General features: G+C 45.6%; 1 protein-coding gene across 1 annotated transcript in view; it reads left to right on the top strand.

The window, feature by feature from the left end:
* ATRN (attractin) overlaps positions 1-12,451 on the top strand; it is a 149,133-nt gene that overhangs the window by 116,035 nt on the left and 20,647 nt on the right. The window contains exon 27 of the mRNA XM_054633262.2: positions 12,300-12,407. Coding sequence (XP_054489237.2) covers positions 12,300-12,407 — 108 coding nt within the window. The remainder of the gene's footprint in view (positions 1-12,299; positions 12,408-12,451) is intronic.

The raw sequence follows: 12,451 nt of genomic DNA, 5'->3' as shown, positions 1-12,451 counted from the left end.
ATTTATTCACATATGCATCACATTAACCTTAAATTGAAGGCTAAGCTAATTCAGTTAATGCTGCTATTTAGGCCTTTAGCGTATTTTTGATTACAGTTTCAGTGACAAATTATGTTATATTAGTATCCTGATGCTGCAGTTTCTGTGAAGCACCAAAAAAATAGAGGTGAATATCCTGAATTCCCAGAACTTCTGTTTCTAGACAGCATAAGTACCGAACCACATAAACTAGGAGATTCTTTATATCTGTTTCAAAATAGGAAATAAAAAATAGAAACATTAGCTCTTGTGTAATACATTAAAAAAGGAAGTCAAATCTCCATTTTAAAATTAAATCTTATTCAGATATTTTGGATGGTTGGTTTTTTCCCCCCTGGAACATTAGGGGCATAAGAAAAAGATGGGGAAGCCGCCCAGGAGCTTACTCCTTAAAAATGTGAATTTTAGAGCCAAAGTTTTTTCCTCTTCACCTACCCATGGTCCAAATAAGCTTCACATCTTTTGTGTTTGCATCATGTAAATAACTTAGTGCTTTACACCCCCAAAATCTGGTTCCTCCTTGTTTATCCCTGATTTATTTTTGTTCACTACCTTCCTTTCTTGCTTCTCTCTCAGTGGAGCCTGCTCTCCTGTTGCACCCAGAGCACTCAGGGTGACTCAGGTGAGGTGGCCAATTGCTGTGGCACAGAGGACGTGTCCTCAGTCCCCATTTCTCAGCACCATGCCCACGTGCACCAGTTGTGTTTGTAGGGCAGTTCTGGGTGCCACAAGCAGCTGCCCACACACCCATCAGGTTTGTTTGGTGTGCTAGGAGCATGGAACGTGCAGCTGTCACAGCTTGGCCTGGGCTGCACCTGGAGTTATGTTTAGGAGCTTTGTCTTGTGTTAGTCTGTTTATTTCTATGCAAAATGAGAGAAGGCAGCCATCATTCGAGCGAGTCCCTGTGCACTTTCTGTATGCAGTTATCTCTTCGTCATCACCTGAGGCCAGGTTCCCTAAGGAATGGGGCATGTTTCTCCCCTGCTTTGGGATTTTCAGGTGGGATCTGCCCATTCCTCTAGGTTTTCCTCCCAGCTGTCCTGCTGGGCTGAAGCTCTTGGCAGCTGCAGACCCACCTGTGTCACTGCTATGTTCAAGAGTGGTTTGTTCCCATGTAGGAGTTGATCAAGAGGATTTGGGGGATTAATTTTTACGGTGTTGGAATTCTTTGCAAGTCCCTGTTTCCTGCATGTCTTCAGAGATCTGTAGCTGGTTGTACTTTGCAGTGCAGTGGTGTGAATCATATTAATTTATTCCGTATGAGGAGCTCCTCTCTGGTAATAAAGCAGGATGATGTCTGATAACTCTTCTCCTCTTCTTTCTCTTTCTGCTTCAGATGTTTCTGCTTTTACTGGTGAACTCACTGCAGAATATAATCATTGCTTTTCAAACAGATAACCCGTAATCTTGGAAATAATGGAAGTCTTTGAGGTTTTTTGTATTCTCTGAAGGTAGATTAATTTTTACTAGGGCAACTGTTTTTTTCCTGCTTGCTTTCTTGGCAAGAAACAAAGCTGGAGTCAGCATAACATCCCCTGTGGCTCCCGGGGTTAAATGTTATCTAGAAATGTATAAGGAATAGAGACCAAGAAGTTAATACTGTGCTTTGGAGTTAAAGTATTTGAGTGGTGGCCTAAGTGAGAAGTGTCTCTATAAATTAAGTTACAGTCTGATACATGTTTTAAGGAAAAAAAAAAACAGCCCTGGAGTACTGGCAACATATTGGCATGTTTCAGTCTGAATTCAATCTGCATGTGTGGCTGTTTGACAGGCAGTTCATCGGGGTGGTGTTTCCCAGGCACATTCCTGTCTTTTGCTGTTATTTATCTTGCTCTCTCTTTTTATCTAGTGACTCTATCTTGTAATTAATGGATCTCTGCTGTTCCATTCCTTTTCTGTTAAAAATACTTGTAAATCTTGAGCAAACAGTTTAAAATCTTTGTTGTGCCATAATTACATATATTAATACAATTTCTCCAGAAGCAAAAGTCCAGCCAATAATTTGTTATCTAAGATGATTTTATAGCTTGAAGGTGGAGGTTTTTTTACTGATTCTCGATAAACCCAAGCAAAGGTCTCTTTAGTAGTTTTAAATAATGATCAATGCCCCATCCCTGGCAGTGTCTCAGGCCAGGCTGGATGGGGCTTGGAGCACCCTGGGATAGGGGAAGGTGTCCCTGCCCATGGCAGGGGTTGAAATTAGAAGATCTTCAAGCTCCCTTCCAGCCCAAAGTGTTCCATGATTCTCCAAAATGCTGCAGCCCTGAAGGAAGATCTTGCTCTGGTTTGGGCTGTCTTGTTAGCAGTAGTCAAGTTACAATCAACCATTTCTCATGTCTGTAGTGACTCTGTAGTAACTTCCCACGTGTGTAGCAACTCTGTGCTTGTTCTTTGATGTTAGCCCAGAGGTCAGTAAGATAGGATGCAATGTGCAGAAATTAATTCCCAGCTGTCCATCCCTTCTGCTTCCAGAAGGAGCACTGCAAGTGCCCAAATCCTCATGGCAGTGCTGAGTGAAAAGCTGATGGCTGAGGCTTATTCTGAGAAATGTGCAGGGCAGGAAAGGAGGGTGCTGACAGGTTTAGTGGTCAAAATTACACAGCCAGGGTTGTTTGGGAAATGTGCTGGGAGAAGGCAGACAGCTGTGCTTGGTGTGGCTGGGGAATGGAACACAGCAGCATCATTTGGTTGAAACCAAGTTTGCTTTGCTCCTTATGGAGAAGGCAGCATACTACAAATCCAAAGTCTCCATCAGGATCTTGTAGAACACACAAGATTCTCCTGACTTTCCTTTTCTGTATTTCAGCTGAACCTCTCTGCCCGGCTGCTTGCAGGTGTGTCAGTGCTTCTCAGCCTCCAGGTCTGTGGGGTGGGCAGACACAGCCAATGTGGGCTTGTAGGAAAATGAGTTTGGAACACTGAGCTGAAGTTCAGGCCTTGCAAAGAGTAAAACTCGACCTGCAGTAAAAATGGGGGTGATTTGTGTCATATCAGGCATTCAGGAGATGGAACTGTAAACTGTGTGTTTATTCCCCTGTCACTGAGCCCTGTGTTTGAGTATCTTCAGACATCTTAAAAAAGGGAAAATAGAAATAAAAAGGCAGCTTTTATAGGAGGCTTAGAATGTGGTGAATGACATTAGGAAATAGGGATAGGAAACCTCTCTGTCTTGTCTGTAGAAAATGACATGTTAAAGGAATCACAGTGGTAATAGAGAATAATGCACAAAGTATGAGCACAATGTTAGAATTTCAATATGCTCATCTGCTGTCAGGAATTTTCTGTCCTGTTGTTCTGTTTTTGCATCCAAGTCCTCTTCACCCTCAGTCTTCTTTGTTTCCTTCACTGGGAGCAAGGAATAGCTCCCTCCCAGCAAAGGGAGTGTGGCTGACCCAGGGTGGGGAGGGTCAGCTGGATCACTCCCTGTGCCTCTGTGGAATGTGGGGGGAGTATCAATAGCAAGCACCTACAGAGATAATTTAATTTGGGTGTCTAGAGCTCCATTTCAAAACATTCCCTTAACAAAATGATCTGTATTTTGCCTCCTTTCTTGCCAAGGCTACATAATACTGAATATTTGTACTCTGCAAGTCACCCAGTTATTCAGGAGGGGGTTTGTGTATTGATTTACTGCAGGAATTATCCTTCTCTGTCTCATTGCTGAAACCTTCTTCCCTCCCAAGTGTATTCAAAACTTAGTTGTGCTTCAATTTCCACTGGCATCCTCTGCTGTAGCATCCATGCACACAGAATGCCACGTAGGCAAGCAGATCCCTGTGTTTTTTACAGCAAAGATGTTGCAAGGGATGTGTGCTGTGTGTTATTTATTGCCCTGCCTTCCTTTTCTTCCCCTTCCTGCTCTCATCCCTTAGTATTTCATTCATCTCTTAGGTCTTCTCTCTTAGAATGTGACTAAGGGCATCCTTGGTCAAGGAAAAAGCTTTAGATTAGTAATATTTTCAATTAACTGTAATTTGGGATCTTCGTCGCTGTTTAGAGTCTTCAGTGGTGTTTTGGACCAGGATGTGCTCCAAAGGATTTGGTATCAAACTTATGCAGAAATATTAAAAGGTCTGGCAACAAATTTCTCTAGATTTGGGCAGTCCCAGGTGCTTTGGAGGGTTTACTGGTGCATTCTCCAAGCTCCCAGCAGTCATTTGCCACTTCGATCTTGTTCCATAGCACTGACAGCACTGATTGCTGTCTGTCAGCAAAAAGAAAATATTAAGCTTGGGTTTGGGGTGGTTTGTAGGGAAAACAAGAATTGGAGGAGTGAGAAATCACAGCCAGCAGGTGACTGAGGAGGTTGAGTCACGTGGTAAGCACGATAATTTCTCTCATTACAGTGGGAAACATGAACCTGGGTGTCTTTTTTTATGCACTGAAGCTGGGTTTACTTCCCAGAATAGCTGTTCCCAGGACAATAGACTGAAGTGATGGTGGCTGTGGTGTTTTAAAAGCTGAATGCAAATTTCATTTCCTGCATTTATGAGTAGTAAAATAAGAGCTCAGTGTTACTATTAGGTGTAACCTGTTATTGGTGTACTTGTCCACACTACTCTCAGCAATGTTTTGGGTGTTGCAGATGGTGGAGAACAACACTGCAGGGTTAATTTGTTACCTGGAAGATAAGCAAGAGTTCAAAGCATCACAAATTCCTCATTTTGTCCAAGGAAAAACATACTGAGGTTTGGTGATACAAATCAATGGCTGTGGAAAGGAATCATATGGAAAATGGATTTGTAGAGAATTTTTAAAGTTTGATAGAAGGTTTATATAGAATCATAGAAGATTCATGTTGGGATGAGGATCTTCTAAAGGATGAGCCAAAAGTTTAAACAGTATGTCCCTGCCCATGGCAGGGGATTGGAGCTAGATGAGCTTTAGATCCTTTTCAAACCAAACCAGTCTGTTACACCCAATGTCTGCAACTGGGGGTAAAAAAGTCAAAAACTGTTCTGTTTTTCTCCCATTTTTAATGGTGAGAGTGGCAATGCCAATAATTTCTATTTTTAGAAACATGGCTCTCAGAATGAGTGCTTTTGGAAGGACCTTTTCTAGGTCAATCACATGGTGCAATTCAGTGACTCGTGCTAGGCAGGAGGTCAGATCAAATAATCGTAACTTTCCACTCTCCCTAAATTTAAAATCCATCAATGGGAACCAGCTCATGGTGCCAGGAGGCTTTTTCCGAAATACAGGCACTGTGTGCTCTGCAGTGATCCATGTGGCTTTGGTCACCAGCTGAAGGAAATTGCAGCAGAAATAAGAGATGCCCTGAAGAGGAAAAACATCCCAAAATATTAGTGCTGACAAGAGATTCCTGCTTGGGGGGGCAATTGATGGTCTGGTTTTGTTTGAACATGCTCCTGTCACTTCTGTGCCCAGGGCAGCTCCTCTTGGGGAACTTGCAGATGGCCAGTTCCAGCTGAGCAGCTGGATCCCCCCCTCTCTGTGCAGGACAGCATCACATGGGCTGGCAGCCACAGGCCAAGGAGCTATTGGGACAGAGTCCTCAGGGGAGCTGGTGCTAGAGAATTCCGTTGGTTTTATATCCCACAGAAGGGCTGGTGGAGCTTGAGCAGAGATGAAGCTGGAGTATCAAATTAGATGAAACTGGAATATCATGCTTGGGATACCAGCTCACTGGGTCAAACCTTCTGTTTGGCACGGGGTGGAATTGCATGGGCTTCCCGTCCAACCCATGCCACTCCATGATTTTATGATTTCATCAAGCCCAGCTCTAGGAGAGTTCAACCTTATTTTAAAAAAAACCCACTACTGGTGTATTGGAGCTGTTCTTGTTTCAGACTGCAAGCTCTCTTTCTGGTGGTAGATATCAGCTACCATCACAGGTATCTAATTTAGTTATTTGGAAAAATCGGGGAGAGATTGTGTAATTATTTCAGAAGAGCTCCACTCAGTCAAAGCTTCATTGTGCTGTTGTGTAATTATCAGGTATTGGTGTATATTTTAGTCTGCATGGACTAGATCCTTCTGGTCTTTTAAAAATGATCTCATTCTTCTTATTAAAGGTCAGGATTTCTATGCCCTCCTACTGGGCATGATGATGATGAATAACTTGCTTATCTTAATCAGCCCTGAATTAAATATCTTCTGTCATTTCAGTATGAGGCAACTTCCCAGCAGCTTTGCTTTGTGGTTTGTTATAGTTTTGAAGTGTGGAAATGCCTGTTGAGAAGGATTTGAACATTAATTCTCTCCTCCTCTCTCTTTCAACATAGCCTGCAAAGTCCGTTACAAAACTAATTAGCTAACATTAATATGTGCACTGCTCTAGGGGCTTAAAAACTAAATTTTCAGTGATGATGAAAGCGTCAGAGAAAATTGTTGGTTTGGTGACTTATTTGGTAGTTAGTGTAATTGCAGTTAAATACTTTAAATCACTTAGTTCTGAGACATTTGTGGCTCATCTTCATGGAATATTTATGGCTTGTATGTTTATTTTTTGCTGATGCCAGTTTTTATTTTGGAAGGCAACTCCCTTTCCCCCAAGGTCACCAAGTTAGGAAGACATAAAGCAAATGTTCCTACATGTTACTTCCAAGTAATGCACAGTGATTCTCCTATGGAGCCAGGCTGGCAGAGCTGGGAATGTTGCCCTGGAGAAGGGAAGGCTCCAGGCAGAGCTCAGAGCCCCTGGCAGGGCCTGCAGGGGCTCCAGGAGAGCTGCAGAGGGGCTGGGGACAAGGCCTGCAGGGACAGGAGCCAGGGAATGGCTCCCAGAGCCAGAGGGCAGGGCTGGCTGGGATCTTGGGAATTGGGAATCGTTCCTTGGCAGGGGGTGAGGCCCTGACACAGGTGCCCAGAGCAGCTGCTCTGGGCACCCTGTGCCAGTACTTCACTATTGTCCTCCTTGAGTTCTTACTGTTTTCCTTCTTAAAAAAAAAAAACAAAACAAACAAAACAACAAAACAATTGAGACAAATTGCTCATGTAGATACTGGAGTTCCTTACGAGTTCTAGATCAGTTTTGATAAGCTTGTTTTTAAGGCCATTCTTCATAAGGAGCAAATAAAATCCAGGATATTTGACTTTCTTCTGGAAAAATCACTGTTATTTCATGGCTGGAAATAGCAGAGCCCCATCCCCAGAGCTGCCGGGCCCTGTGCTCAGGCAGCAGTCCCTGCAGGGGCAGTTGCCGAGATGGATGTAAGCAGGATGGTTATATGGAGCCTCGTGGCTGCTTTATGCTGAGAATAAAATGTCCAGGCTTTTCCTGTCAGGAAACACAGCATAGGTTATATTAGTCAATTAACCTGGTAACCTGAATAGCTGTTTGTCTTCTCTGAGAGAGCCTGCACTACTGCCTGGCAAGGCTTTCCTCACTTCCTTGGGAGGTTTTTCTCCCATCAGTAACACACTCTTCATTTTACACTGTCCATTACTCAATGTGTGTGAATTAAAAATATTCCTGGTAGGAATCACTTTATTTGAAGGGTTCCAGGCTGGGGTTGGACTGGGCTTGGAGCAGCCTGGTCTAGTGGAAGGTTGTCCTGGTTTAGGGCAGATTTGGGAGAAAACCTCCAAAGGGGTTCCTCTGGAAAGCAAATTCAAGCGGCCCTTCCCCAGACCAGTTCAGGAAAAGATTTCCTTGGAGAAAAGTGGAAAAAACTGTTTGTTTAACAGGCAAAGCATTCACCAGCACACAAAAATGAACAGTATTGAACAATAACACCTCTCACTGTTCTGCAGAGGTGACACACTCACAGAGTCCCTCATGGGCTGTAGGTCAGCTCAGTCTCTGATCAGTCCCTGATCACAGGTGAGAGCTGTGGGTGCTCTACTGGTGTTCAGGCCAGAGCAGGTCTGAACAGCTCCAAAGAAAAACCACAGTCCAGGGAACTTCTGTGCATCAGTGAGCTAAAAACGAGCTAAAGCAAAGGAGAGCTCTGTCCTGCTGTCTGTCTGTCCGCAAACAGCCCAGTCCAGGAGCAGGAATGTGAGGAGTGAGTGCAGTGTCTGAAAACAAACTGTGCACTTCTTGTCTCCCCCTTTGCTCTCAGAACCAGCCTGAAAGGTGCAAAACTCATTTCTGGGCTAAACAGACCAATGGGGATGCGAGCATCATAAAGTCACCCCAGGAGAAAGATGGGACATAGCAGGGGGTGGAACAAGATGGTCTCTAAGGTGTCTTCCAACCAAAACCATTCCATAATTCTGTGATGTGGAAAAAAATCACACTCAATGCAAATGAAAGGTGTGCACATTCTCACAGTTTGCAGTTATATGAATATTAAAGGCCAGAGGTGTATTCCAAGAGAGGCTTTTTGATGTGATTTCTTTGTAAGGCTGTCAAAGACTTTGCCTTTAAAATCCTCTTTGTGCCTAAGTGATTTCAAATATTCCCAGGTTGTCCTATTAATCGTGTCATCGGGAAAACCAGGGCTTGCTTGAAAGAGCATTGAGGTTCATTATCTGAAATCTCAGAAAGCCCATCTTTAGGAATGAGAGAAAGGCAGGTTCTGGAGTATCTAGATGTTAACAGCTGCCGACTTGTAAAGCCATGCTCAGCCTCTTGACTGGAGAAATATCACATTTTCTCCCTTACAGCATCATAAAATCTTTCAATTAAAATTTTGACACACCAAACAAATACTGAAGGATTGATACGTTTCTGGGTTAAACAGGCATGGTGCAAGCCTTGGGGTAAACTGTGACATTAAAGTTATAGAACAGTTATTTCTTAAATTAGGTTCTTAATTTTTAGGGGGAACTTTGTAACATGACTTGTGCTACACCAGGAGCTGGTGCTAGGAAAAGGATGTTCCCTTAGGCATTTGCTGCTTTGGTTGCATCCTGAACCTCTGATTTCATCTGCTTTGGGCATTTTTATGCTCAGGTGAGAGCCCACCTGCAGAGCTGCCCCAGCCCGGGCTGCTGCCAAAGGCAAGGTGGGAATTGTGTCCCTGTGCCCCTCCCTGAGGTGAGAGCCCACCTGCAGAGCTGCCCCAGCCCTGGGGCCAACAGCAGGAGGACGTGGAGCTGCTGGAGAGAGCCCAGAGGAGGCCCCGGAGCTGCTGCAGGGCTGGAGCCCCTCTGCTCTGGAGCCAGGCTGGCAGAGCTGGGAATGTTGCCCTGGAGAAGGGAAGGCTCCAGGCAGAGCTCAGAGCCCCTGGCAGGGCCTGCAGGGGCTCCAGGAGAGCTGCAGAGGGGCTGGGGACAAGGCCTGCAGGGACAGGAGCCAGGGAATGGCTCCCAGAGCCAGAGGGCAGGGCTGGCTGGGATCTTGGGAATGAGGAATTGTTCCCTGGGAGGGTGGGCAGTGCCCTGGCACAGGTGCCCGGAGGGGCTGTGTCATTCCCATCCCTGAAGTCATTCAGGGCCAGCCTGGACAGGGCTGGGAGCAGCCTGGGACAGGGGAAGGTGTCTCTGTCTGTGGCAGGGGGCAGAACTGGATAATCTTTGGGATCCCTTCCATTCCAAACCGTCCTGTGGTTCTATATTCTCAGAGCTACTTTTGACTTTAGTAGGAGTCATGTTGCCAAATTGCACATTTTCTTTAGTAAAATAACTTCCTTTGAAGAACTAATAGCTTTTAGTTCGTCAGTCTCTTGGACATCTTCATCAGGACAGCTTGTTCATTGATTTTATAGCCATTAAACAAAGCACTCTGTGATAGCTGAAGGGGACAATTACAGGAACAACAACCCAGCAATCTGTTTCACACTTGCTTTCGTCTGCAATCTGCTGGTGTGCTTTAAATACCCGAGCACTCCTCGTGTCCTTTTTCCCAAGTGTGAGTTACACACAAGTTTGCTTACGAACACTCCATTTGTGTGGATTTGTTGGGTTTTTGCATTGTGACAGTATCTACAATCTGCTCAAAATGCCTTTTCCCCGCTTTCTTTTTTTCTTTCAAAAATTAAGGAAAACTTTACCACATGCCTTTTATGGCAGTAAAATTTGACAGTTTCTTTTAGCTAGACTGAGTGCCATAGAAGCTCATACACCCCCTCAGGCTTATCTACATTGACCTCATCGTGCCTTGCCTGCACCCCCAAGTTACAGAAACAGCCCTCAGCAGTGAAAGAGTCTTGAAATTATAGGTGATTTGGCAAAGCAAAGACCATAGAAGGTTCCAGAGGGTGACAATGAGTGGCATAGGGTCTGGTTGGAGGCCTGTCTCCAGTGGTGTCCCCCAAGGCTCTGTACTGGGCCCAGTGCTGTTTGGTCCATCAGTGGTTTGGTGGGGGCTGGCTGGCTCCTGGGCAGTTCCCAGTGACACAGAGGTGGCAGGAGCCCCTCTGTGGCTGCCCTTCAGATGGACCTGACAGCTGGGAGGGATGGGCAGAGAGGAACCTGCTGAAATTCCACAGGGACAAATGCAGGGTCCTGCACATGGGGAGGAGCAGCCAGCAGGTCCTGGTGGACAGCCAGCAGTGCTCTGGGGGCCAAGGAGCCACTGGGACCTGGGGGCAGCAGCAAGAGCAGTGACAGCAGGGTTGGGGGGATCCTGCCCCTATCCCTGGAGGCACCTCTGGAGTGATCCTGCCCCTGTGCCTGGCCCTGGAGGCATCTCTGGAGTGATCCTGCCCCTATCCCTGGAGGCACCTCTGGAGTGATCCTGCCCCTGTGCCTGGCCCTGGAGGCACCTCTGGAGTGCTGTGTCCAGCTCTGGATCCTCAGCATGGAGGGAGGACCTGGGTGTCCTGGAGCAGGGCCAGCAGAGGCTGTGGGGCTGAGCAAGGGCCTGGATCATCCCTGTGCCCGGGAAAGGCTGAGGGAGCTGGGGCTGCTCAGCCTGGAGAGGAGCCCCAGCTGAGAGGGGCCTCAGCCCTGGCTGCCCCTGCGTGTCCTTGAGTGTCCCTGTGTGTCCATGTCTGTCCCTGTGTGTCCCAGTGTGTTCCTGTCTGTCTGTCCGTGTGTCCCCCAGTCTGTCCCTGTGTGCAGAGGTCAGAGCAGGCCCAGACTCTGCTCCAGGCTCTGCTCCAGGCCCAGCGATGGCCCCGGAGCCACGGGCAGGGCCTGAGCCCAGGGAGGGGGTGACACTGGATGGTCCCTAAGGTCCCTTCAATGCAAACCATTCTGGGACTGGGTGATTCTGGGAATCAGTTCCAACAATGTTGCTGGATAACAGCACCTTCCTTTCACCCTCTTCTGTGCTGCATGGGGACACTGGGGCACGATGCATTTTGTGGGGTTTTCTATGGGGTTTTTGAGTGCTGTAAATGATCACTTTGGGCTTGGAGTGTCAGATTGCCCAGAATTAATCAGAAAATGCAGGTGGCAATGATGAGAGTTCTGGAGAGCATTTGGTGGTGCCTCAGTCCAGCTTAAAAATAGAGGATAACTGGTGTTGCTGTAATAGGTAGTGATGGTAAATGTGTAAATCTATGTCAAAGCATTGGGCAGTTCCTGCATTTAAGGTTAAGAGCACTGGGTTTTCTCATGCTGCACAAAGTGTTTGCCTCTTCCCTTACTAAATAGAGACACTGAGTCCCATTGGACCCTTTGTCTCTTGGAATTCTGGCTTCTGCCTTCCCTGTCAGGCTGTGTTGTCACTATCAGACATTAGTCACTGGAGCAAAAAAGAATTGTGTCCACAGCTCAGCTAAAACTGAAATGCTGCTTCCAGCCCAGCTGTGTAGAAAGTATCTGGTTTTTGTGTGTTAAAAAGGGGGAAGCTGCATTGAAATGCTTAGAAGTGCTTAAGAGCAGAATAAAGAGATGTCTTGTGTCATGAGGGGTTGTGGGGATTTGCCCAGGAAAAGGCTTTTTATTTTAATAAAACATTTTGCAATAAGGTCATGTTTGCCATTTTCTGTATTCAGCAAGGAAACAATAAAAAAAGGGGATTATTCAATGGAAACCTGACAGTGTTTTGCTGGTGCTGTTATAAAAAATAGCAACTTCATTCTTACAGTAGTTACATACTGCTGCTAGTTTAATTTTAAAATGATTCCCACAAATCCTATGGAATGGGAATCAGACAGGTGATGACAAACAACAGCTTAAAAAGTATAACTGCTTTATGGAGACTCAGTGAGATCATTTTCCCTCCCAGATGTGTCAGGCTCACATTGTGCATTCAGCTTTACTTCCAATACCTTGTTAAATTGTGGTAATGTGAATATTTACCATTATCTGTATTCTTAAGGCCATTAAAGCCCCCGGAGGTTATTTTTCCATATTCATTGGTGTTCCTTTGTATTGGGCAAAACCCTTTAGATACATTTGTCTTTCATCTTTGTGTCAGAACAATATGATGATAATATTTTTCTGTTTAATAAATTAGCAACTCCTGCGCGAGATGCAACAGATGGCAAGTCGCCCCTTCGCCTCCATCAACGTTGCCTTAGAAACAGATGAGGAGCCACCAGATCTCATCGGGGGAAGCATAAAGGTGAGAGCTGGGGCTCTGGGATGGTCCTCACCATGATTAACCAG

This window comes from Agelaius phoeniceus, chromosome 4 (genome assembly GCF_051311805.1).
Source record: "Agelaius phoeniceus isolate bAgePho1 chromosome 4, bAgePho1.hap1, whole genome shotgun sequence".
Lineage (NCBI taxonomy): Eukaryota > Metazoa > Chordata > Aves > Passeriformes > Icteridae > Agelaius > Agelaius phoeniceus.
This window is presented reverse-complemented; position numbering and strand designations above follow the sequence as displayed.